Raw genomic sequence first — 25,876 nt, 5'->3', positions numbered from 1 at the left:
GGTTACCAGTGCCCATCTTTCTAGCATCCTGAAGGACTTCAACGTGTGTAAATGCCAGGGCTGCACCTGCCGTGGGGAGCCACGCCCCTCATCCTGCAGCGAGTCCCTGCACATCTCCAACTGGACCGTGTCCTACGCCCCGGACCCCCAGAACATCTACTGGTGAGCAAACAGGTGGCAGGGCAGGCTTTCCAAGGCCTGGGGTGGGCTCAGTAGGTAGGGGGAGGAGAGGGAGTGTCTTGGTGTCACTGGGGGCCAATCCTGCCCTTGGTCCCTGGAGTGACTGCCCCCCACCTTTCCAGGGAGCACCTCTCCATCCGAGGCTTCATCTGGTGGCTGCGCTGCCTGGTCATCAATGTCGTCCTCTTCATCCTCCTCTTCTTCCTCACCACTCCAGCCATCATCATCACCACCATGGACAAGTTCAACGTCACCAAGCCTGTGGAGTACCTCAACGTGAGGCCCCACGCCCCTTTCACTTTCCACGCTGGGTCACAACACACAGATACCAGGCCCTGAACCCTCTTCCCCCAGCCCAGCCCGTTCTGCTTCTTCCAGCCCCCTGCACCAGCCAGCTCCCAAAAACCCCTGTGTGCACTTCCCTTCGGCTCCCTGCCACCTTCCCCCTCAGAGAGGTCACCCTTAGGTTTGCAACACCTGGAGAAACACCCAGGGAAGAGAGAGAGCCTGCGTTTAGTCCTGATCTCAGAGAAGTCCCCTTCCCTCACCCCTTAGTCTTTCTAACTGAAAAAATGGAAGGGTTCCACTAGATCAGTGGCTTTTAGACTTAGATTCTAATCTCTTTATCAGCGTGAAACCCAATGTGGAAAAGCAGGGCTGCTCCGATGACAGTAGGGTGGCATGCACGTCTGCCTAGCCTCCCCTCACCCCTCCTGCCACGCACAGAGCATACCTCTTTAGAACCTCAGAGTTTGAAGAAGGACAGTTTGCAAATCACAAGCAGTGATAATAGCGTAATAGATAAGACCCAGACTGCATGGATTCAAATCCCTACCTCATGGCTTGCTAGCTAGGGAAGCTATTGAATTTTTTTTGCCTCAGTTTACTCATCTGTCAAATGGGGTAACAGCATTACTGTGAGGATTAAAACATGGAAAGTACATCAGCAGTGCTTAGCACATAGTAGGTGTTCAGCAAATGCTGACTCTCAGTATTATTCACCCTGGGGTTATACATATGGCCCTGGCCCCCACCGTCCCCCAGACCTCCAGATGTTCTGGAATTCCAACATGGGAGCCTTGAGAGTTGTGAGGCCCAGGGCCCAGCTGGGGAGGAGGCACATAAGCAAAGCCACCTGGGTCCCCTAGACTGCCCTGCCTGACACCCCGCTGTGTCCTGCTGCAGAACCCCATCATCACCCAGTTCTTCCCCACCCTGCTGCTGTGGTGCTTCTCGGCCCTGCTTCCCACCATCGTCTACTACTCAGCCTTCTTTGAAGCCCACTGGACACGGTAAGGTGCCTCTACTCACACCACACCTCGCTGTGGCCTGCCCTCAATGACCCGTCCTCACAGGGCAGCACTTTGCCCACCTGGCAGTCGCACAGCTGGCAGGGAAGGGGTAGTGCCCAGCACCCTCACCTTGGGAGGCCCACCCTTCCCGGGGGATACTCCTTGGACATTGTCATTGTTGAGGGACCAGGTCTGGGGCCTGGGCTCCCTTGACCTGTACCGTTCCCTGCTCCCCTCCCTCCAGCTCTGGGGAGAACAGGACCACCATGCACAAGTGCTACACTTTCCTCATCTTCATGGTGCTGCTCCTGCCCTCGCTGGGACTGAGCAGGTGAGTTGAGGAGGATGGGAGAGGAGCCAGGGTAGGGGGATTGCAGGATAGGGAGAGGAGAGCAGTTCAGGCTCCCTACCTCCCTTACAAGGCAAGGGGCCCGAGATGGGAAGCCTGGCCACCCCCAGGCTTCCTGAGCTACCCACCCCATGTCCAGGAGTCTCCCCAGTGGCTCACAGAGGAGGGACTCCCCGTCCCCTGGTGTTCTGCACCACTCCAGCCCCCACTCCGTCTCTCCTCTGCTTCCCTCCAGCCTGGACCTCTTCTTCCGCTGGCTCTTTGATAAGAAATTCTTGGCGGAGGCAGCTATTCGGTTTGAGTGAGTGACTGGGGCCCCTGGGGAAAGAGACCAGGCGGCAGGGATGGGTATGCTTGAGAGACATTGCCAGCCCCATGGGGGGGTGCAACAAAGCTTCCAACCCCTGGAGGGGGAAGAAGAGAGAGGATCTGGCGGGGTTACCCCAGAGGTTACCCACAAGGTGTCTCGGGTGTGTATACATGGTAGAAGTCCGTAGGGTCTGTGTTGGTGTTCACTCTCTGGTAACTGTCTGGATGCTAAGATCACCCTCAAGGTAGATTTGGGGCTTGGGGGTCCACATTCTGGTAGTTTCTGTGGGGGTATCTTGTACCCATATTCTGGGACTAACATTGGGCGTCTCTGGAGTTCCACTTCGGAGGTTTGGGGAGCCATCTCTAGTGAGATCTTGGTCATACTTAGGGAGTGACTTGGAGGCTACTAGGGGCATCCCTGAAGGTCTCTAGAGCCCATATTTTTGGGTATCTGTGGAAGGCTGTTGGCCTTATAACTCGGGGGGTATCTGTGGCAGGGGTGCTAAAGGACTTACACTTCGGGTTGTTTAGTGGTACAAGTTCTGGGAACATCTCTAACATTTCAGGCTTTTATTCAGAGGGGTACCTATGGAGTTCTGTATGGGCGTCTTCTCTTGGAATCATGTGAGGATATATTGGGGGTCATGCATCATGGCTGCAGGCACAGACTCTAGGGGTTTTGCTCTAGGCCATCTGTGGTGATCTTTGACTCACACTCGGGGCATCTCAGGCACTGACAAAGGTTCCTGGGTTCCCCCAGAGATGTCGGGGATGGGTCTCAAAGCTTGTTTGTGGAGGTATCTGAGGTTCATGGCACACTCTGGGGGTAACTGGAGTTATGGTCATAGTGGGGGAATCTTCTGGGTGTTCCTGGGGCTCAGTCTTTGGGTTGAGGGTCTCACTGGGTTGTCTTTGGGGATCCTGGACAGTTCTCTCCTGAATGATCTGGTAGCCTTAGGTGGTCTTGAGCACTCTCTCCATGGCTCTATATGAGGCACAAGTTCTTGGAGCTGTCTGTTGCCACTCTGTCTCTGGGGGGAACGGGGCACAGGTGCTTGGGGGGCTAAGCTGGGGGTGTCCATATGGAAGAAGCATGTTGGTGGTGGAGGTGTGGGGTGCTGTAGTTCTGGCAGTGGGCGGGCCGCCACCGGGTCACCCCAAGGGTGCAGTGCTGGAGCACCTGGTGCCCGCAGGTGTGTGTTCCTGCCCGACAACGGCGCCTTCTTCGTGAACTACGTCATTGCCTCAGCCTTTATCGGCAACGCCATGGACCTGCTGCGCATCCCAGGCCTGCTCATGTACATGATCCGGCTCTGCCTGGCGCGCTCGGCCGCCGAGAGGCGCAACGTGAAGCGGGTACGGCCGCCTGGGGCAGCAGCGGCCCGCACAGCGCCCCCTGGTGGCCCAACAAGAAACAGTAGTCATCGCGCTAGGGTTGAGGGGCACAGGAGGGCTGAGACGTGGGGAGTCCAGTTGACTCACGGTGGCTCCGGGCCATCCCCTTCCCATATCTGGGGCGTTCGTATTCCGCCATGGGTGGACATAGGTAACCCTGAAGGCCCTTGCCAGTTCTGACAGTAGCATTCTGTGATGGGAGTTGGGGAGATCTGGGTCCCTAGCACTAGGGTCCCTCTGTCTTAATAAGAGGGCTCTGGGCATTCCACTCCCAAGTCCACCCAACTCTTGCCCCCTACCTGCCAGGCCCCGACCCCTTGAAGGCCCCTCTCCATGCCCCATCACTGCAACCGCCGTGACCCTCCTCTCAGCCATAGCCCCTCTCTCCATCTGCTCTGCCCTACCCGACCCTAGACATTAGGTCCTGTTCCCCATGGCTTCTTTTCTGGCCCCAGAGGTCCTGGCTCCCTTCCCTGTCCCTCCTTCCCTGCCCCTCTACTCAGTCCCTGCCTCCCTGAGCCATCCTCCTGCCCATCTCCCCCCCAGCATCAGGCCTACGAGTTCCAGTTTGGCGCAGCCTACGCCTGGATGATGTGCGTCTTCACGGTGGTCATGACCTACAGTATCACCTGCCCCATCATCGTGCCCTTCGGTAGGCACCGCCGCGCCGGGACCTGGGCCCTGCTCGGGGGGACCCAGGACCTCACCCTCTCCACTCTAGGAAGGCAGGCCACCCCGAGTGGACAGGGCCCGGCTGGGAGACCGGCCCCTCGGGGCTCCCGCCCGGTCCCTGGCTCAGTCTGGGGCCTGGCCTGCGGGGAGGAGGGGGAGAGCCATCAGCTCAGGCCAGACCCAGCTGGCATGTGGTCCCCAGGGCAAAGTCACCCCAACATGGCCATACTCACCCACACCTGTGCCTTCCCTCAGTGGGATGTGCTTGGTCACAGATCACATATGTGCTGACATGTTCACACACACACTCCCACACAGGCATCCATGCACACACTTGTACACCATCCTGTAAACTCAGGAAAGACCTGGATTCCAGGGTGGGACAAGTCCTTGCCACTCATGGAGATAGTCTGCTGTATCTGAACTATGTGACTTGGCCAGGTCTCTCCTCCTTTTTGAAGTTTAGCAAAGTTTCTCTTTAACCATCACCCCCACTGGTAGCCTCTACTTTCCTCCCCAATAACATCCTAACTCCTTAACCAACCCTCCCTGGTTATTGAAGGCTCCAAGTTCCCAAACTAACTTCCTTGTCCTCATTAGAAACTCCCTATCCCTCAACCTCTAGGGAAATAGAACTTGTCCCTTCATTTATACTTACCTGTTTAGGGACAGGGATAGAGAAAAATGATACGGGTTTTAAGAAGATGCTTGTTGACCCAAATGACTACATTTCCAGCAGTAGAATTCCCAGTGAGGAGTGCAGAATGAAGGGGTTGAAGTGGAGGAAACTGAAGTTCTGTGATCAGGCTGGGGCATGGGGCACTGTCCCGTCCTGGGGCCTGGGCAGGAGGAGGGGGCCAACCCTTCGGCCCTCTCAGGACCAGAACAACCTGTGACAGACACACAAAGGTTCGGCGGCACTGGTTCCGAGGTCAGGGCCCATGTGGCTTCCCTTAGGGCTCATGTACATGCTGCTGAAGCACCTGGTAGACAGGTACAATCTCTACTACGCCTACCTGCCGGCCAAGCTGGACAAGAAGATCCACTCGGGGGCTGTGAACCAGGTGGTAGCCGCGCCCATCCTCTGCCTCTTTTGGCTGCTCTTCTTTTCCACCATGCGCACGGGTGAGGGATCCCTACCCAGGGAACGGGGGCACGAACAGAGGGGTTTCCAGCCAGAGTCCAGGCAGAGCAGACCACAGGAGAAGCCGCATGGCTGGGGGTGGCAGGCAAGGGGCCTGGGAGAGGCTGGGACCAGGCTGTAGCACCTGGGAGAGTGAGGACTGCATTCAGTGGGTATCAGAAGCTGGGGTGGGGAGGCCCTGGGGGTACCCACAGGAGATAGCAACCCCATTCTTTGCCCCCCAACACCAGGGTTCCTAGCTCCCACATCTATGTTCACATTCGTGGTCCTGGTCATCACCATCGTCATCTGTCTCTGCCACGTCTGCTTTGGACACTTCAAATACCTCAGTGCCCACAACTACAAGGTGTGGGGCGAGGGTGGCAGGGGGGATGGCTGTGGGCAGGAGCTCAAGGGGATACAAAGGGTCCCAGGGCTGGCGAGGGCTGAGGGCAGTACCAACAGGGCCAAGCGGGCATGGGGCCATGATCAGGGATGAGGACATGCCCCCACTTCCTGACTCATTCTGGGCCCCTCAAGATTGAGCACACGGAGACAGATACTGTGGACCCCAGAAGCAATGGACGGCCCCCCACTGCTGCTGCTGTCCCCAAATCTGCGGTGAGTGCCCTCAAGAGTTGGGAGGGGCCTCTGACAGACTCAGCCTCAAAGCCCAGTGTTCCCTTAGTCCTGCAGAAAGGGGAACCTGTTCCAGACCCCATGGGGGCAGGGAGAGAGCTGATCTCCCTGGAGGGCTGCCCCTGCCTCCCAGGGCCCTGCCCACTCTGCTGTGCTACAGGCCTTGGTGTTCCCCCCATCCATGAGGGGTAGCTGTTCACCTTGCCTCTATTTCCTCTCCCTCTTCAGAAATACATCGCTCAGGTGCTGCAGGACTCAGAGGTGGACGGGGATGGGGATGGGGCTCCTGGGAGCTCAGGGGATGAGCCCCCATCGTCCTCATCCCAAGATGAGGAGTTGCTGATGCCGCCCGACGGCCTCACGGACACAGACTTCCAGTCTTGCGAGGACAGCCTCATAGAGAATGAGATTCACCAGTAAGGGGAGGGAGGGGCCCTGGAGGCCACATCCTGCCCCACCCCACCCCTACTCCCACGGACACTAAAACGCTAATAATTTATTAGATCTAAAGCCCCTTTCTCCCCAGCCCCTGCTTTCATTAAGGTATTTAAACCTGGGGATTTCACTGCTCTCCCCCATGATGGAGGGAGGGAGGGAGCCCCCCAACCTCAGTGAGGAGAGCCCCGAGCCGGCCCCGGGGCAAAGAGGGGTGCAGAGGGAGTTCTCCCAGATCAGTACCCCCCACCCCTCCCCAGCTAGTAGCATAACCAGGAAAGGGTTAATGAGAGCCGAGAGGAGTACCTGGTGCACCTGGTGCCGGTGGCTGGAGACCTGGGGGACAGGTGGATCTGGGGCTGTCCCCCCTCCCCCACCGCCGCCCCAGTTTTTTCCACCCCACAGTTCCTGGGATCCAGCCCTCCAGGGAATTGGAGCCTCCAGCCCCTAGGGGATGCATGAGAGGGGAGGGGGTGCTGAGTGGGAGGAAGAGTCAGGCTCAGAGCTGGGGTGGCCTGGGGTGGGGTGGGCAAGGCTGACACTGGAAAATGGGTTTTGCACTGTTTTTTTTGTTGTTGTTTTGGGGTTTTGTTTTGTTTTGTTTTTTTCCTTTAAAATAAAAACAAAGAGAAAAGCTCTGAGGCAGGTGTCTGACTTGAGCTGCCCTGGGCACCTGGGCTGGGTCCCCACCCTCCCATCTGGAGGGTATCTGTGTGACCCTAGGCAAGTTGCATCATACCTCTGGACCTCACTTTCCTCATCTATAAAATGGGAATAGCAATGTCATGGCCTCTAGCTGTTTTAAGGATTAAATAAATAGGAAGTTCTTAGCCCAGTGTTTGGCACATAATAACAAACCATAATTAATATTCTCATAGATGAGGAGATTGAGTCCCAGAAAGGAGAGGTCCCTGCATGACGCTGGGCAAGGGACTTGTTCAGTGTCTCATTTCCGTGTCAGGGAGAGGAGAGAGTGGGGCCAGGGAGAGAATTCAGGGGTATCTCAGAGGCAGGAAGGGCCCCTGTGCCCAGGTGGCCACCACACCAGCCCTGCGCACTCTGATCCTTCCCCTGAGTCCCTGAGCAACACACATGGGACAGAGATTCAGGGAGAAAAGATAATGCAAAGCCACAGGGTCCATGCTGGACCAGGATGAAGGCCCGTCTGAGCACCTCAAAGTAAGCCTGGTCCCAGCCCATCTCCCTTCCCCAGGAGGGCCTGATCTCCTCAGTGAGAAGCCCCCTCCCATCCTCCAGTCAAATCTTACCCATTCTCCAAGACCCAACTCAAATTCACATTCTCGCCAGGCATGGTGGCTCATGCCTATAATCCCAGTACTTTGAGAGGCCAAAGTGAGTGGATCACCTGAATTCAGGAGTTCAAGACCAGCCTGGCCAACATGATGAAACCCCATCTCTACAAAAAATAACAGAAATTAGCTGGACATGGTGGTGCACACCTGTAATCCCAGCTACTTGGGAGGCTGAGGCATGAGAATCACTTGAACCTGGGAGGTGGAGGCTGCAGTGAGCCGAGATCATGCCACTGCACTCCACCCTGGGTGACAGGGCAAGACCCTGTCTCAAACAAACAAAAAAATTCACCTTCTCGAAGGAAGGTCCTGTGACTGCTGTACCCCACGCTGCAAAGGCCCACAGAGCCATGGTCCGCACCCACACACATGTATACACGGCATGTACTGCAGGAGGCCTGCATTCCAGTCCCTATTCTGTCACTAAATGGCTTTGTAACCCTGAAGAAAAGGAAGAAAAAGGAACTCCTAGAGGGAAGAAAAGAGACCTCAGAGGAGGAGGAGAACCAGGTTCCACAAAAGTCAACAAGAAACCACCAACAGCAGGAACAGCAAACACAGCAATCCTGATAAAGATTGCCCAGGCGCCAGCAAGGAGCAGGAGCAAAGAGTGCCCAAGGTCCAGCCCCAGGCTGCAGAGAGCTGTGGCAAACACAGCTTGGAGGGCCAGTGTTTATGGCAGCGGGCCATGGGTGGAGGATGGGCCAGTGACAGTGGAGGTGAAAGTTGAGGCCTTGGTCCTGGCCTCAGCCTCCATATGTATGTCAGATCTGCAGTGTTGTGAAACGTGAATTCCCAGATAGAGTCCCCAAAGTCTTGGGGCCAAGGGAGTGCCTGCTGGTGGTTGGGCAAAAATTGGCACGGCTTTGAAAGGAGCACCTTGGTTTGTGTGAAGGCTTCCCGGTGCTCCCGAAGCCTGTTTTCTGTATGGATGGGCAGGCACGCCACTGCCATTTGCCTGGCAAGCCCCCTTGTCTGCAAAGCATGACCTGGACAGACCTCAGCCCCCACCTCTGGTTAGCTGAGACCCCCTCATTCCTCATCTGCCCAGCATGCCTTCCCTTTCCTGCACGGCCTGAAGTTCAAAACCAGGTTCCAGCATTTCCAGATGTGAAACTCCAGATAATGCCCAAGCAGCACCCACAGCAAGAGTCCTGAGGACAGCCCTTCCCCAGAGTAGGAGGCTATAATAGAGAGGAACACCCGTGCCCGCCTGCACTCTGCCCCTGGCACCTTGTCACAGAGTTCAAGTCCAGGTAGATCACATTAGAGGCATCCAGGAGGTGCAATAGTGGAATCAGGAGTTGGCAGGGGAGACCACAGGATCCCCAAAGTCCACTTCCTCCTTTCACAGCTGGGGACAGCAGAAGACACGGATAAGAGCTGAAGTTATGGCCGGGTGCAGTGGCTCATGCCTGTACAGAATCCTAGCTCTTTGAGAGGCTGAAGCTGGTGGATCACCTGAGGTCAGGAGTTTGAGACCAGGCTGCCCAACATGGCGAAACCCCATCTCTACTAAAAATATAAAAGTTAGCCGGGTGTGGTGGTGGCCACCTGTAATCCCAGCTACTTGGGAGGCTGAGGCAGGAGAATCGCTTGAACCCAGGGGGCAGAGGTTGCAGTGAGTCGAGAGTACGTCACTTCACTCCAGCCTGGGCAAAAGAGCGAGACTCCATCTCAAAAAAAAAAAAAAAAAAGCTGAAGTTACTGGTTTAAATCCTGGCTCGACCACTTAACAGCTGTGTGACCCTGGGCAAGTTGTATCATACCTCTGGACCTCACTTTCCTCATCTATAAAATGGGAATAGCAATGTCATGGCCTGTAGCTGTTTTAAGGATTAAATAAGCAGGAAGTTCTTAGCCCAGTGTTTGGCACATAATAACAAACCATAATTAATATTCTCATAGATGAGGAGATTGAGTCCCAGAAAGGAGAAAGGGGGAGGGCTCGCCCGAGGTCGGCTCCTGTATCGGAGCTTGGAACAAGGTTCTCTGATCCCTTTGGGTGCTCTTGCACCTGTTCTGTGCCTGATTAGTACCAGGCAGGGCTGAGGGGCACTGGGATGACCTGAAAGTCCCTGTCCTCAGCCATCATACACTCTAGAGAAGACTGTACTCCAGAGCGGAGTTCTTAGCTCAAAGCATTCCCCATTTCTGGTGCAAAGGTGGGACATGTGGTCAGACCAGTGGCCTAACCATGCCAGACTGGGGCCAGGCAAGGAGAGTGTTGCAGGTGGAATCATGTCCCCCAAAAAGGCATGTTGAGGTCCTGGCCCCCAGTACTTCCGAATGTGACCTCATGTGGAAACAGGGTGGTTGCAGATATAATTTGTTCAATTAAGATGAGGTCATACTGAAATGCATGGGACCCTGGCCCCATATGACGGGTGTCCTTATAAGAAGAAGAGACACAGAGGAGGGTGCCATGTGAAGACAGCAACACAGGAAAAATGCCGTGTCAGTGAGAAAGGAGGTTTTGGGAATGAGAAGGCTTTCTGGATGTAAAGGTCAGGTTGGTGTGTCAGGGAGAACCCCTTCCTGGAAACCTTGGGCTGAAAGAAAGGGACTGGGACCTACCCTGATGGGATGACCATGATACAGTGAGGATAGCCAGGCTGGTGGAGTCTGCACGAGGCGGGGGTGGTGGGTCATCTGTCCCTAAAGCGGGTAGACCTCAGCCGGGTAAGGGGCTAGGTTACTGAGAAGGAGAAAAGGGAAGGCAGCTGTTAAACGGGCTGCTGACCTAGGAATCCCACTGCAGTGAGAGAGTTCTAGGGGGAGGGTCTCTTCCCCCCCTCCCACCAGAACCTTCAACTGTCAAGCACCGAGCTAGCCACCAGCATGCTGTCCTCTGCAGGTAGGCACTCATGGGGCCTTACCCCACTCCTGTACCTCCTGCAGGCTAGTCTCCCCCCAGGGAAGGAGTTGTGTCCCCCATCAGACTGGGTGCCCCTTTAGGGTACAGACAGTCTTCCATCAGACTGGATGCTCCCTAAGGACAAGACCTGGGCCTCTTCCTCAGACTGTTTGGGGAAGGATAGGCCACTGGTGGTCAGACTGGGTGGTAGGCCGGGCAGGAACTCTTTCTCCTCGCCACTGACAGTTGGAGTTGGGGAGAGGAGAGGGACTGGCCATCCCACTGTCATGGCTGCTGCGGAAAAGGGTTTGTGTGAAAAAGCCCAAGTAGAGAAGAAAACTTTAGGGAACAGAGAAAACCTCTCCTAAGCCTAGAAAAGCAGGTCCCTCAGCCCAGGAAGATGAGATCCTCAGGGTGGCAGGGGCAGGACTAGCTGAGGCAAGCCTGGGACCAGACTCCGGGAGATGGGGAAGAGTGGGCTGAGGGGAAGCGGGTGGCTGGGCAGAACTGAGTTGTTCCTATGGGGCTGGGGTGCACAGAGGGCAGCCAGCCTTGGCCAGCAGAAGGTCAGCCCTGTACCTCACCCTCAGCCTAGGGCACCGTGAAACCATAGGCCCCTAGACCCAGCCTCCCAGCTTCTCAGGCCCTCCCTGTTTACCTGACCCTAGGAAGTTTAGGCCTAGCAGGTGACCCCAAACTCAGTCCTTGTTCTTCAGAAGTGCCCTGAGCTTAAGCCCAGGAGTTCAAGACCAGCCTGGTCAGCATAGCAAGACCTCATCTCAAAATATAATTAATTAATTAATTATTTTTTTAAAAGTTCGCTGAGACAATATCTTAGTTTTTTCCCAGCACCGGAAATGAAACTGTCCTTAAATCTACAGTCCCCTAATAACAATGTATTGCATTTAGAAAATCACTGAGAGAGGCCAGGCACAGTGGTTCACGCCTGTAATCCTGGCACTTTGGGAGGCCAAGGCAGGTGGATCATCTGAGGTCAGGAGTTCAAGACCAGCCTGGCCCACATGGTGAAACCCTGTCTCTACTAAAATACAAAAATTAGCCAGGTGTGGTGGTGGGCGCCTATAATACCAGCTACTCAGGAGGCTGAGGCAGGAGAATCTCTTGAACCCGGCAAGTGGAGGTTGCAGTGAGCCAAGATTGTGCCACTGCACCCCAGCCTGGACGACAGAGTGAGACTCCATCTCAAAAAAAAAAAAAAAGAAAATCGCTGACAGTAGATTTTAAGTGTTCTCACCACAAACAAATAACAAATGTGTGCAGTAATGCAGATATTAATTAGCTCAACTGAGCCATTCCACAATGAATACATATTTTAAAACACCATGTCGTACACAATAGATGTATACTTTTTTGGTCAGTAAAATAAAATAGATTTAGTTAAAACCGATCTACAGGTTCTCAGTCTGATGGAGGAGACAGGATGTGCAGCTGCAGCAGAAAGCTTCCTGTCTGTTCGTGCCTTATGCGGCAGCCCCTATGTTCCACGCTTCGCAGTTTTAGTTACCCGCTGTCAACTGCAATCTGAAAACATTAAGATATTTTGAGAGAGACCACATTCACATTACTGATATTATATTGTTGTATTTGTTCTATTTTATTACTTGTTATGGTTAACTGCTTATGTTAACTATGCCTAATTTATAAACTAAACTTTATCATAGGTATGTACATAAAGGAAAGACATAGTATTGATATATACAGGGTTTTGGGACCGGGTGTGGTGGCTCACGCCTGTAATCCCAGCACTTTGGGAGGCCAAGGGGGGGGCGGATCACGAGGTCAGGAGATCGAGACCATCCTGGATAACACAGTGCAACCCTGTCTCTACTAAAAATACAAAAAAAAAAAAATTAGCCAGGCAAGCTGGTGGGCGCCTGTAGTCCCAGCTACTTGGGAGGCTGAGGCAGGAGAATGGTGTGAACCCGGGAGGCGGAGCTTGCAGTGAGCCAAGATCGCACCACTGGACTCCAGCCTGGGCGACAGAGCGAGACTCCATCTCAACAAATTAAAAAAATAAAAAAAGATATATACAGGGTTTGGTACCACCATAGTTTCAGGTGTCCACTGGGGGTGTTGGAAGGTACCCCTACGGATAAGGGGAGCTACTGTGTTGCTCTGGCCATCCGTCTACTTCCCACAGGCAGCATTGGTCTGTCTGTCTCAGCCTGCTCACACTCCTAGCCCATGTGACAGCTTGGATCTTTTGCCCTCTCTAAAAAGATGTTTTCTTTTGTTTTTGTTGTTGTTGTTGTTTTGTTTTGTTTTGTTTTTAGATAGAGTCTCACTCTGTTGCCCAGGCTGGAGTGCAGTGGCCCAACGTTGGCTCATTGCAACCTCCACCTCCCAGATTCAAGCGATTCTCCTATCTCAGCCTCCTGAGTAGCTGGGACTACAGGCACGTGCCACCACACCCAGCTGATTTTTATGTTTTTAGTAGAGACGGCGTTTCACCATGTTGGCCAGGCTGGTCTTGAATGCCTGACTTCAGGTGATCCACCCGCCTTGGCCTCCCAAAGTGCTGGGATTACAGGTGTGAGCCACAGTGCCCGGCCTAAAGACATTTTCCATGACAACTGTGGTGGTGTGGATAGGGGTGTCAGTCCTTCCTGCAAGTCAGAGCTGAATAATGACCTCACACCCTGGGGACTGGGTATGCAGCTTCGAAGCAGGGTTTGGGGGCCAGACAGTGAGAAATGGTTTGTTGGGCTGGGTGGTGACTAGGGGACGGAGGGCTCTGGGGAAATGAGACAAGGGAGGTAAGATGGAACCTGAAGTGCCTTGGCCTGCCCTCTGATGTTCTTTCAGTCTTCTCAAACAACAGCATCTTCCCTGGTCCTTCCAGGCCCCCAGGAGAGCTCAACACCCTCAGTCCTTGGAGCAGCCAGGGTAGAGGCTGCCTGGAGTGACTGCACGGTGGAAGGGCATGGAGTGGTTTGTCTTATCGTGTGAATGGCCTTAGATGATTGGCTCGACCCAGGTTTGTCAACCCCAGCTCTCTTGACATTTTGAACTGGAAATTTCTTTATTGTGGAGGCTTTCCTCTACACTGAGGGGTGCCCAGCAGCATCCCTGGCCTCTACTTACTAGATGCCAGTAGCTCCCCGAGACCTGCCCCAGTTATGACAACCAACACTGCCTCTAGACATTGCCACCTGTTCCCTGGGGGCCATCATCACCCCGGGTTGAGAACGTCTGACTCAAACTCTCTGGGAGGCCCTGGCTTCCACCCAGGTCAGATGGGAATAGTCATCCTGATCTGCCAGCTTCACAAATAGGGATCAGGGGCTGAAACAGAAGTGTTCAGCTCTCCTCTCTCAGGACTGCTTTCCATTTCCTGCACCTTCTTCTGTCTCTGTGGCCCTTGGAGCTGAACCTGTGGAGGAATCGCATGGGAGGGTCTTCTCCACGCTCCATGTTGGGGGTGCATTCACCTTGACCCCTCAGTGCCAGCCCAGAATAAATGCTCCATAAAACATGCCTAACATGAGTTGGGGTTTGCTTTCAGGAGCTCAAACCAGTGGCAAAGACAGACAAGCACACACATGACTCCAATATTGGAGTAATATCACTAGTATCATTAAATCCTATGATGGAGGGACGCATATGTGACACAGAGCACAGGCCATGTGATCCTAGAAGGAGCTCAACAAATACCAGTTGACCAGCCAGGTCAGTGGGGAGAAGGTGACTAATGTTTCCTGAGGATCTACTAAACCCCAGTCTTTTTCACACATGTTGCATTCTTCATCCCTGAAACACCCTCCCATGTAGAATGTAGCAGCCTCTACATAGGTGAGGAAACCAAGGCTCAGGGAGGTCAAACAACTCGCCTAAGGTCACACAGCTGACACTCTGGCTCCAATGCAGCCCAGGGCATTAGCTCTGCTAAAAAGGGACAAGCCATCCCTTTTCCAACACCTTTATCCATCTTCAACACCCCCTGTCAGCTGCTCCACACGGGAGGTGACTTCACAAAGACCACACACAAGTGGCAGTACAGTGGACGAAGGGGACGCACCGAGGCCCGCTGACTTACTCATCCTTCTCCAGCACAGCCGTGGCCCCTCACCATGGCAACCTCCCAGCAAGGCAGCGAGCCCGATGGTTGAGAGCATAGAGCAGCCTGCCCTGACTCTAATGCCCACCGCGTCTGAGGAAGTTCAGCCTCTCTCTATCTCAGTTTCTCTGTCTACACCAGGGAAGTCATAATAGTGAGCCTCACCATTGGGGTTGTTGTGAGGATTCAGTCAGCTAATGCATGTAGGGTGTTTAGAATAGTGCCGGGCATGTAGCGCTGCTATTACTTTTAGAAATGCTATATAAGGGCTCACTACTCATAACTGAGGCAGGATTCCTAATATCTTCTCATCACAAGCCAAAGGCTCTATTGTAGTGAGCCCTCAAACGCTGCTAGCTATTATTATTTTTAGAAGGTTCTATATAAGTGCTCACTACTCATAACTGAGGCAGGATTCCTAATATCTTCTCATCACAAGTTACAGGCTCTATGGAGAAGCAAAATTCAGGATCCTGAGTCTCCTCAACCTTATTATTTTTTGTTTGTTTATTTTTGAGATGGGGGTCTCGCTTTGTCACCCAGGCTGGAGCACAGTGGAAGGATTAGGGCTCACTGCAGCTGCCAACTCCCAGCCTCAAGTGATCCTCCCACCTCGGCCTCCTGAGGAGCTGGGACCACAGGCACATGCTACCATGCCCAGTTAATTTTTTTAAATTTTTATTTTGTAGGCACAGGAGTCTCACTATGTTCCCCTTGCTGGTCTCTTGAGGCTGAGGAGGGAGGATTGCTTGAGCTCAGGAGTTTGAGGTTGCAGTGAGCCGTAACTGCCACTGCCCTGCAGCCTGGGGAACAGAGTGAGACTCTGTCTCAAAAAAGTATATCTATATTGAACACTTACTATGTACTCAATACAGCAGCAGGGATACAGCAGCAAACAAAACAGACAAAAATCCCTGCCCTCACAGGCTTTCACTCATGAGGGAGGTAAACAATAAACAAAATATATTGTATATTGGGGTTGCTGCAGAATAGGGAGTAGGGGAGGGGTGGGAGAGAGAAAACATCTATGAAAAATTAACCACAATGCTAAGCAAGGCATCCATTCATTCATTGCAAACATTTTTGAGCCAGCATTTTGAAACTCAGTAGTATACAAGGTGGCCTCGCCCTCTCCTCTTGAGAGCTCACAGCCTCACAGAGGAGGCAGACAAGTCAACTCAGGGAAGGCAGGTAGTGATGGGTGTCCTAACAAAAGTGTAGGAAGATAGCGCAGCCCCAAGTTCTGTGTGGACACCACAGGGGAGGCTTCACAGAGGAGGCAGCATCAAGCAAGCACTGGGAGGCTGGACAGGACTTTTTCCCAGTGGACCCATTGTGAGCATGGGATCAGGAATTATTGCAGGCAGAGGCACAAGGACGGCAAGAGGAATGAGGGTAGCCTGTGCAGAAAGGCATGGGGCCAGATGGCAGGTGGCAGCCTGGTTTGGGTTTGTCATGCTAACAAGGGAGACACATCTAAAGTATTGGGGAGGGGGTACAGTATCTATAATCAGGTTTGCATTTTATTTTATTTTATTTTTATTTTTTGAGACAGTCTCACTCTGCCACCCAGGCTGGACTGCAGTGGCGCTCCCTCAACTCACTGCAACCTCCACCTCCCAGGTTCAAGCCACCTCCTACCTCAGCCACAGGAGTAGCTGGGACCACAGGTGTGCACCACCACACTGGGCTAATAATTTTGTATTTTTAGTAGACATGAGGTTTCACCATGTTGGCCAGGCTGGTCTTGAACCCCTAGCCTTAAGTGATCCACCTGCCTCGGCCTCCCAAAGTGCTGGGATTACAAGGGTGAGCCACCACGCCACCCCAGGTTCACATTTTCAAAATCTTAGCTAACACTGTGGAGAACTAGTGGGGGAGGAGGATGTTAGAAGAAAAGGGCCAGTTAGGGAATCATTCTTCTGGTCTAGATTTTTGCTATTTAAGGTTAATTTCTTGAGTGAGTTTTGTGTCAGAAACAAATGCAAACACTTTAGAATATCATCCATCCCCCAGGTGGAGAAACTGAGGCATGAGGAGATAGTGATGTTTTGGGAGGCCTCCCTGTGAGGGGATGCTTGACTTCCAGTCCTCGCTTACTGCACCGGATGTGGCTCTGCACAGGGGCAGCCCCTATTGTGGGCTGTGTGGGGGAGGACAGGAGAGATGCTAAGAGGGTGCAGTAGACAATGGAAAGGACATAGTGATGGGGTCTGGGAAGATCCCCAGGGCTCTGGCTAGGTGGAGGGAAGGGGAGGACTAGGTTGAGAAGACTGCTGGAGAGACTGTCTCTCCTGGGACGCAGAGCTCAGGAGAGCTGCTTGGCCAGGCAGGGTCTCCCCAAGTCTGGAACACTCAAGAGGGGTCAAGGGGATGGGTTTGTACTGGGAGTAGTGGGCCCAGGGTTGGAGAGGGCTCTGGGGGCTGGCCTTATTCTGCTGGCAAAGCGATATCCTGGAAGTTTCCGGAGGAAGTAAAGGGTTCAAAATCTCATTCAAAGGGAGTTGGTGTGGTATGTGGTGGGGGCAACATATGTGATGAATTGGAGAGGGTCTTTAGGAGACAAGAGGCCATTTGAGGTCTGGGGGTTGTCTGAAGGCCCTGGCCTCGGCCAGCTATGGTAGCAATGAGAAATTAGGGTCCTAGGAGGGGATTCCTAGTCATTGAAGGACTCAGTGACTGTTTTGATGTGGGATGCAGTGTGTTGAGATCTTGGGGAACCAGAACAGGGGGTCATCATAGGACCTGAGGAAATCCCAAGGAGGTACTCGTGTGGAACAGGAGAAGGGGTTTGCTTGGGGCAGTGGCAAGAGGAAGGGGGATAAGTTCAGCAACAAATCGTCCGTGGATGCCTTTGTAACAGAGATGGGGCAGGTCCTGTCAGCTTTCGACCGAGGAGAAACATTTCCCCTCAGGAGACTCAGCACAGGGTGAAGGTTGCAAGCTCGGTCCAGGGTCTGCAGTATGGACTTCATCCCACACCCAACCCTCACTGTGATCTTGGGCAAGCTGCTTAGCCTCTGGGCCTCTGCTCCCTTTTCCAGTAATCAGGGTATTGCATGTACCCTCTTGTAGGGCTGGCGTGCCTGGCACAGAGAAGGTGCTCAGTGCTGTCAGCTCTGCTGTTATAACTAGTCTCCTGGTTCTGTTACTCAGGGGAGGAGGAATAACTGAGACCTCCTGCTCTTGCCTCTGGGGTCTTGCCCTTCTGTGGGTTCAATCAGAGTCTCACCTGTAAACAACCCCAGAATCCTGCTGTCCTCCCTGTAGCTGCACCCCAACCCAGTTCTTTTCCTCATTCTAAAATCTTCCTATACCCCAGCCCCAGCTGGGCTTTGTTTAACTTTAGACCACAGCCTTCCTCCCCTCCTCCCACTCTCTTTCTTATTCTAGGGCCGAGTCTTCCAGAGTCAGCAGAGAACCTGGATGGACCACAGGAGGACAAGCTTCGGGGCTTATATCCGGGTAGGACTGCAGACTCAGTCATGGCTCTGTGGCCTCCCTTTTTCTTCCTCCTCCTTCACTCTCTTCTCTTCCCCTGGGCCTGCTGGTGGGGGAAGTCAGTTGTGTTGTGTGGGGAGGGCGGTGCGGGGAGGGGAGGCTACCCTCAGGAAGGGATTTTGGCAGTTTGCAGTCCCCCTGGGGGAGGAGGTGTGGGCAGGGTGTCCAGAGTCCCAAGCCACCGGCAGGCCTGGGATCCATCAGCCAGCCTGACTCAACTCTTACCCTGACACTCACCCAGTGCCACCCGCTCAGCCATTACCTGACCCAGCCCACCCCCAGCAGCCCCTTCCCTCTGCCCTCCACTCTCTACACTCCATTATTTCCACTCTCCTTAAAAGAGCAGAGTCTAGGCCAGGCGTGGTGGCTCATGACTGTAATCCCAGCACTTTGGGAGGCTGAGGCGGGTGAATCACCTGAGTTCAGGAGTTTGAGACCAGCCTGGCTAACGTGGTGAAACCCTATCTCTACTAAAAATACAAAATTAGTCAGATGTAGCGGTTGGCGCCTGTAATCCCAGCTACTCGGGAGGCTGAGGCAGAAGAATCACTTGAACCTGGGAGGCAGAGGTTGCAGTGAGCCAAGATCGTGCCACTGAACTCCAGCCTGAGCAACAGAATGAGACTCCGTCTCAAAAAAAATTTTTTTTAAAAAGCAGCATCTGTTTAGATGGTCTGGAGACCATTTTTTTTTTTTTAAAAAAAACAGCTTTATTGAGAGACAATTTAAATACCCTACAGTTCACCCATTTAAAGTGTACCATTTGGCTGGGTGCAGTGGCTCATGTTGGTAATCCCAGCACTTTGGGAGGCCAAGACTGGAAGATTGCTTGAGCCCAGGAGTCCAAGACTGGTCTGGGCAACATAGTGAGATCCTGTCTCTACAAAAATTAGAAGTTAAAAAATTAGACAGGCATGGTGGCACACACCTGTGGTCCCAGCTACTCAGGAGGCTGAGATGAGAAGATAATTTGAGCCCGGGAGGTCAAGGCTGCAGTGAGCTGTGATCAAGCCACGGTACTCCAGCCAGGGCTACAGAGTGAGACTCTGTTTCCAAAAAAAAAAAAAGGATAATTCCAAAGCACAATTCCAGTTGGGTGTGGTGGGAGTACAAGACCAGCCAACATGGCAAGACTCTGCCTCTTAAAAAAAAATGGGAAAAAAAAGCGTATAATTCAGTGGCTTTTAGTATATTCACAGAGTTATGCATCCAGCACCACAACCAATTTTAGATTGTTTTCATTATCGTCCCAAAGAAATCCCATACCCTTTAGCCATCAACTTCTAATCCCCCATCTCCTTAAGCAACAGGCAACCCCTAATCTACATTCTGTCTCTCTATATAGACATTTTATATAAATAGAATCACACAATATGGGTTTTTTGTTTGTTTGTTTTGGTTTGGTTTGGTTTTTTGAGATGGAGCCTAACTCTATAACCCATGCTGGAGTTCAGTGGCACAATCTCGGCTCACTGCAACCTCCACCTCCTGGGTTCAAGCAATTCTCCTGCCTCAGCCTCCTGAGTAGCTGGGATTACAGGCGCCCACCACCATGCCCAGCTAATTCTTGTATTTTTAGTAGACATGGGGTTTCACCATGTTGGCCAGGCTGGTCTCAAACTCCTGACCTCGTGATCCGCCCACCTTGGCCTCCTGAAGTGCTGGGATTACAGGTGTGAGCCACCGCACCCAGCCTATTCATTTATTTTTTTTAGAGACAAGGTCTTGCTCTGTCACCCAGACTGGAGCGCCATCACGTCTCATTGCAGCCTCAAACTCCCGCAGCCTCGAACTCCAGGGCTCAGGTGATCCTTCCATCTCAGCTTCTTGAGTAGCTGGGACTACAGGCACACACCACCATGCCCAGCTAATTAAAAAACATTTTTTTGTAGAGATGAGATCTTACCATGTTGCCCAGGCTGGTCTCAAACTCCTGGGCTCAAGAGATCCTCCCACCTCAGCCTCCCAAAGTGCTGAGATTACAGGCATGAACCACTGTGCCCAGCTTATTACATTTTTTAATTGCGTTATTTGTCATTTTTTCTTACGCAGAGCCCACTTATACTGATACAGGAATGGTGGCTCACATAAACTACAGCCGGCTCAAGGCCAACGGCGTGGGCCAACACCACAATGCCCACAACTTTGGTAACCAGAGCTTTGAGGAGCTGCGAGCAGCCTGTCTAAGAAAGGGGGAACTCTTCGAGGACCCCTTATTCCCTGCTGAACCCAGCTCACTGGGCTTCAAGGACCTGGGCCCCAACTCCAAAAATGCGCAGAACATCTGCTGGCAGCGGCCCAAGGTGGGCAATGGAAGGGAGGCGTGGACTCATGGACGGAGGGGAGCTTGTAGTGATCCCTCTATCACTTTTAGAATCTTCAACCCCCCACCACCCTATTCTGAGCCTGTCACTAAGCCCCACCTTCATCAGAGCTGGGGACAGTTCTGAATATGCTTAAGCCAAACCTCCCAGGTAGTGCTAAGGAAATCAGCCACCAGCCTCTGCTATCACAGGCTGCAGCTATGCCAAGTTGGTCCTGTACCCTCTCCCCTCCCCTCATATCTGCTCCCCTGGAACTTCAAGGTGGGCATCATTCCCCAGCAAAGGTGGGAGAAAGGTGGGGAGGGGGCGTCCTGGGCCCCCTGAAACCTTTATTCCTTCACTGCAGGATATCATAAGCAACCCTCTGTTCATCATGGATGGGATTTCTCCAACAGACATCTGCCAGGGGATCCTCGGTGAGTGGGGCACAGGAAGCTGGTCTTCACTTGGGGAAGGGGATTGGGGGAGGGGTGCCAGGATGTCTTTTGAAGCTGGAAAACAGGGAGCCCTGAGGTTCAGACAGCCTGCTTCTGTTTCCCTGTCCCTCCCCTTCTGAGGAGATGACTGTGAGAACACCATGCATTCTGCCCCTCCCGAGTCTGGATGCCACTCCCTGCCTGCTGCAGCCTGGGTCCTGGGGGGATATTAGTTATTTATGGCTACATAATAAATTACCTAGGACTTAGCAACTTAAAAAAACAAACAGCCGGGCGCAGTGGTTCACGCCTGTAATCCCAGCACTTTGGGAGGCCGAGGTGGACGGATCACGAGGTCAGGAGATTGAGACCATCCTGGCTAACACAGTGAAACCCCATCTCTACTAAAAATACAAAAAATTAGCCAGGCCTGGTGGCAGGCACCTATAGTCCCAGCTACTCAGGAGGTGGAGGCAGGAGAATGGCGTGAACCTGGGAGGCGGAGCTTACAGTGAGCCAAGATCGCACCACTGAACTCCAGCCTGGGCGACAGAGCAAGACTCCGTCTCAAAAAAAACAACAACAAATTTTCTTATCTCACGGTTTCTGTGGGTCAGAAATTCAGAAGCAGAATCACTGGATGGGTCTGGTTTAGGGTTTATCAGGAGGTTGCAGTCAAGACATCTGCAACCTGTGATCATCTGAAGGCTTGCCTGGGGCTGGAGGGTCTGCTCCTAGGAGGGTGCACTTACATGGCAGGAGCTCTCAGGTCCTTGCTGGCTGTTGGCAGGAGGCCCCAGTTCCTCGATATATAGGCTTCTCCATAGGGCTGCTTGAGTGTTCACAAAAAGTGGTAGCTTGCTCTTCCAAAGCAAGTTATCTAAGGGAGAGGACAAGAAGGAAGCCATAATGCCTTTTCTGACCTAGTCTTAGGAGTTGCACATCATCACTTCCACCATACTCTATTTGTCAGAAGCAAACACTGAATCTGGTCCACACTCGAGAGGACAGGAATTAGGCTCTACCTTTGGAAGGGAGGATGGTCGAAGAATTTGTGGAAACCACTACAGGTGCTAGAACCTGATCAATCTGGGGTATCAAATAGGAGGGCAACGGGGTCCACTCAACCCACTCTCACAATGCTCCTATAGAAAGCCCCAGGGTAGATCTTCCTCCCTAAGCCTGGTCCTGTTCAAGGATTTCCTCCAGATCCCTCGTTGCGTCTTTAGGGATAAAGCCAGGGTGGGCTTTCTCTGAGACTGAATTCTGTGCCCTTGGGGCAGAAAAAACTGGCAAGGTGTGGGCAGAGCAGAGGCCAAGGAGACCTTAGACCCCAGGGCCACTGCTGTGGCTGCTGTGGCTCAGTAGGCTGGAGGGACAATGTGCTGGAGAAGGAGGGAATTCACTTCTCCCAGGCACTCCAACGGTGAGGGGGATTGGAGTGTCCTTGCTATTCCTCTCTCCAGGCAGCCAGGAGGCCATTGGTAATCATAGAAACTTTCTGGTCCCTCAACCTCAGCCTGGCCTAGGATGCCTAGTACCCTGCCCCTGGACCCCACCCAGCAAGGGCTGAGATGCCCAGGAGACAGGTGGCAATGGAGGTCTGTAGTGCTCATCTCCCATAGGATTCCCTTTAGCTGAACTTCAGGCCAGGAACACTGCCCCATACCCACTTCAATGCCTAGCTCCAGGGATCCTGCTGGGGTACATACTAAGCCCTGGGTCCCCAATATAATGTGGGTGACATGAGGGAGAGACCTCTTGGGACCTTCGTGGCCATACCAGTGTACTCACAGGGTGCAGGAAGGTGACTGGATCTGTTGGAAGAATGTGGAGAGTATTGGCTCTGTCTCAAATAAAGCAGGTTACTGGTCAGGTGCAGTGGCTCGTACCTGTAATCCTAGCACCTTGGGAGGCCAAGGCAGGAGGATTACTTGAGCTCAGGGGTTCAAGACCAGCCTGGGCAGCATAGTGAGACTCTGTCTCTACTTACATATAAAAATTTACTTTAAAAAAATAGGTTCCTAGAGCCTGAGGCCAAAAGTACCTCTTTCCCAAACTCAAGAAAACAAAAGTATGTGGCTCTCGCATAATAGAAAAGGTACAGTCAGGCACTGTGGCTCATGCCTGTAATCTCAACACTTTGGGAGGCCAAGGCTGGCAGACTTGCCGGGAGTTCTTGAGGCCAGGAGTTCTTGAGGCTAGGAGTTCAAGACCAGCCTGGCCAACATGGTGAAACCCCATCCCTACTAAATATGCAAAACTTAGCCAGGTGTGGTGGCAGGCGCCTGTGGTCCCAGCTACTCAGGAGGCTGAGACAGCAGAGTCACTCAAACCCGGGAGGCAGAGGTTGCAGTGAGCTGAGATCATGATACTGCACTCCAGCCTGGGTGACACAGCAAGGCACTGTCTCAAAAAAGAAAATGTACAGAAACTCACCTTGCCAGAGTCTCTCTGACTTCAGTTTCTCCCTGTTTGCCTTCTTCCTGAACGCTCTTTAGTGGGAGGGTTGAGGGAGGGTGCGTCTCTGCCAGGGGGTAAAAGTGGGGTACAGGGTCAAGTTCCTGCTCCCCTAGGCCTTGGATTCTGAGGCCCACCCACACATAAGGGGTTGCTCAGGGGTGGCAAAGCCCTGCCTGTCTTTCCAGGGGACTGCTGGCTGCTGGCTGCCATCGGCTCCCTTACCACCTGCCCCAAACTGCTGTACCGCGTGGTGCCCAGGGGGCAGAGCTTCAAGAAAAACTATGCTGGCATCTTCCATTTTCAGGTGAAGGACAGTGTGAGAGCCACCATGGCTTTGTGGGGAGCGGGGGGAAGAATCATATATGCTTTGAAGTTTATGCTTCTTTCCTTTTGAAAAATAGCATTTATTAGGGTGGATTTTGGGCTAATCATCAGAGAAATATCTGCCCACCAAAGAAACCATGTAAGCTGATTTTTTAAGTCCCAAAAGAAAATAGTTGTTGGCAATTTGTGGCTCTCTTTCTCCTTCTCCTCTTCCTCTCCATTGTGGGTGTGGGTGTGTGTGACACTGGTAGTCTTTGTCACATAATTTTTGTAATCTGCCCCTTTAACTTAGCTACATGTAGACAAATTCCCCTCCGGAGGCGGTGGCAGAAGCTGGAGAGGAGGCGGAGCCAGGTCCAGGCTTTGGGTTGCCTTTCCCTCACTATTCAGTGATTCTGGAGAGTGGAGCCTCTGACACTGGCGTGTCATCAGGTCTGGCCACTAGGAGGCGCTTGATGATAGGTTTCCCACGCAAGGGGTGTGTGTTGCTACCCGCAGATTTGGCAGTTTGGGCAGTGGATGAACGTGGTAGTGGATGACCGGCTGCCCACAAAGAATGACAAGCTGGTGTTCGTGCACTCAACCGAACGCAGTGAGTTCTGGAGCGCCCTGCTGGAGAAGGCATATGCCAAGTAAGTGCTGGGAGCCGAGGAAGGGGGCTTGCTTTGCCTCTGTCTGGGCAGCTGGAATCATGGGGAGGGGAGGAGGTGGCAGGACATCCCTCCCTTCCCTCACCTCCATCCTAGAACCCAACAGTGCCTTCTCTGTGCCCACAGGCTGAGTGGGTCCTATGAAGCACTGTCAGGGGGCAATACTATGGAGGGCTTTGAGGACTTCACGGGAGGCGTGGCCCAGAGCTTCCAACTCCAGAGGCCTCCTCAGAACCTGCTCAGGCTCCTTAGGAAGGCGGTGGAGCGATCCTCCCTCATGGGTTGCTCCATTGAAGTAAGCAAAGCCTGGTCCCACCTCAGGGCCTTTGCACCTGCTGTTGCTGTCACCCAAAAGGCTCTTCCCCCAGTATCTGCATGGCCAGCACCTTCTCATTCAGTTCGGCTGCCTTTTCCCCAGACTAGCCTTCCCTGCCTCCCTGTCTAAAGTCGCTTTCCCCACCCTATTTACTTTCTTTTTCTTTTCTTTTTTTTTTTCTTTATTTTTCTTTTTTGAGACAGGGTCTCATTCTGTCTCCCAGGCTGGAGTGCAGTGGCAAGATCTTGGCTCACTGCAACCTCCACCTCCTGGGTTCAAGTGATTCTCCTGCCTCAGCCTCCCAAGTAGCTGGGATTACAGGCGCGTGCCACCATGCCTGCCTAATTTTTTGTATTTTTAGTAGAGAAGGGGGTTTCGTCATTTTGGCCAGGCTGGTCTCGAACTCCTGACCTCAAGTGATCCACCCACCTCGGCCTCCCATAGTGCTGGGATTACAGGCGGGGGTCACGGTGCCCGGCCAGCCCTTTTTACTTTCTATCTGGTTTTTACTTTCTCCCCAACATTTATTGTGACCTGAAATTATCTTGCTTATCTATGTTTTCACTCATAGCCCATCTTCTCTGGATAGTACTCACATTCCATGAGGGCAGTGACCTTCTTTGTCTCATTCACTGCTGGACTCTGGAATTTAGGAAGGAGCCCAGCATGCAGTAGGCACCCAACCAACATTTGCTCGACAAAATACATGAACACAAGGTGCAACATATGACCCTGCATTCTTGGCATTTATCCCAGAGAAATGAAGACATGTCTCCAAAAATGTTTGTACACAGATGTTTGCAGCAACCTTATTCATCATAGCCCCCAAACAGGAAACAACCTAGATGTCCTTCAATGAGTAAATGGTTAAACAAACTGTGTTGATTACACACCGTGGAATACTACTCAGCAATAAAAAGGAACAAACTACTGATACTCGGAGAAACTAGGACAGATCTCAGGGGAATTATGCTGAATGAAAAAAGCCAGCCCCAGCCAGGTGCAGTGGCTCACGCCTGTAATTCCAACACTTTGGGAGGCTGAGGTGGGAGAATTGCTTGAGCCCAGGAGTTCGAGACCAGCCTAAGGAATATAGTGAGACCTCATCTCTACCAAAAAATAATAATAATAGTAATTAGCTGAGAAAAAAGAAAAAAAAAAGACAACCCCCAAAGGTTACACACTGCGTGATTCCATTTAAATGACATTTTTTTTTTTTTTTTTTTTTTTTTTTTTT

The 25,876-nt window shown here is 52.6% G+C and overlaps 2 protein-coding genes across 10 annotated transcripts in view; both read left to right on the top strand.

The window, feature by feature from the left end:
- Positions 1 to 7,038, top strand: part of TMEM63B (transmembrane protein 63B) — a 29,247-nt gene extending 22,209 nt beyond the window's left edge. For all 5 annotated transcript variants that reach the window (XM_017878128.1, XM_017878126.1, XM_017878127.1 and 2 more), the window contains 11 exons: positions 25 to 162; positions 303 to 456; positions 1,366 to 1,472; positions 1,717 to 1,803; positions 2,057 to 2,122; positions 3,327 to 3,489; positions 4,075 to 4,180; positions 5,158 to 5,325; positions 5,575 to 5,690; positions 5,864 to 5,944; positions 6,191 to 7,038. In XM_017878128.1, coding sequence (XP_017733617.1) covers positions 25 to 162; positions 303 to 456; positions 1,366 to 1,472; positions 1,717 to 1,803; positions 2,057 to 2,122; positions 3,327 to 3,489; positions 4,075 to 4,180; positions 5,158 to 5,325; positions 5,575 to 5,690; positions 5,864 to 5,944; positions 6,191 to 6,382 — 1,378 coding nt within the window. In that variant the 3' untranslated portion in view covers positions 6,383 to 7,038. The remainder of the gene's footprint in view (positions 1 to 24; positions 163 to 302; positions 457 to 1,365; positions 1,473 to 1,716; positions 1,804 to 2,056; positions 2,123 to 3,326; positions 3,490 to 4,074; positions 4,181 to 5,157; positions 5,326 to 5,574; positions 5,691 to 5,863; positions 5,945 to 6,190) is intronic.
- A 3,479-nt stretch (positions 7,039 to 10,517) lies between these two features.
- CAPN11 (calpain 11) overlaps positions 10,518 to 25,876 on the top strand; it is a 24,688-nt gene continuing 9,329 nt past the window's right edge. For all 5 annotated transcript variants that reach the window (XM_017878119.1, XM_017878121.1, XM_017878120.1 and 2 more), the window contains exons 1-7: positions 10,518 to 10,567; positions 18,039 to 18,110; positions 20,199 to 20,449; positions 20,817 to 20,886; positions 23,535 to 23,653; positions 24,172 to 24,305; positions 24,450 to 24,618. In XM_017878119.1, coding sequence (XP_017733608.1) covers positions 10,552 to 10,567; positions 18,039 to 18,110; positions 20,199 to 20,449; positions 20,817 to 20,886; positions 23,535 to 23,653; positions 24,172 to 24,305; positions 24,450 to 24,618 — 831 coding nt within the window. In that variant the 5' untranslated portion in view covers positions 10,518 to 10,551. The remainder of the gene's footprint in view (positions 10,568 to 18,038; positions 18,111 to 20,198; positions 20,450 to 20,816; positions 20,887 to 23,534; positions 23,654 to 24,171; positions 24,306 to 24,449; positions 24,619 to 25,876) is intronic.

The sequence above is a fragment of the Rhinopithecus bieti genome, unplaced genomic scaffold (genome assembly GCF_001698545.2).
Source record: "Rhinopithecus bieti isolate Rb0 unplaced genomic scaffold, ASM169854v2 scaffold_9981, whole genome shotgun sequence".
NCBI classification, from domain to species: Eukaryota; Metazoa; Chordata; class Mammalia; order Primates; family Cercopithecidae; genus Rhinopithecus; species Rhinopithecus bieti.
The sequence above is the reverse complement of the archived record's forward strand: the minus strand, read 5'-3'. Positions and strand labels throughout refer to the sequence as shown.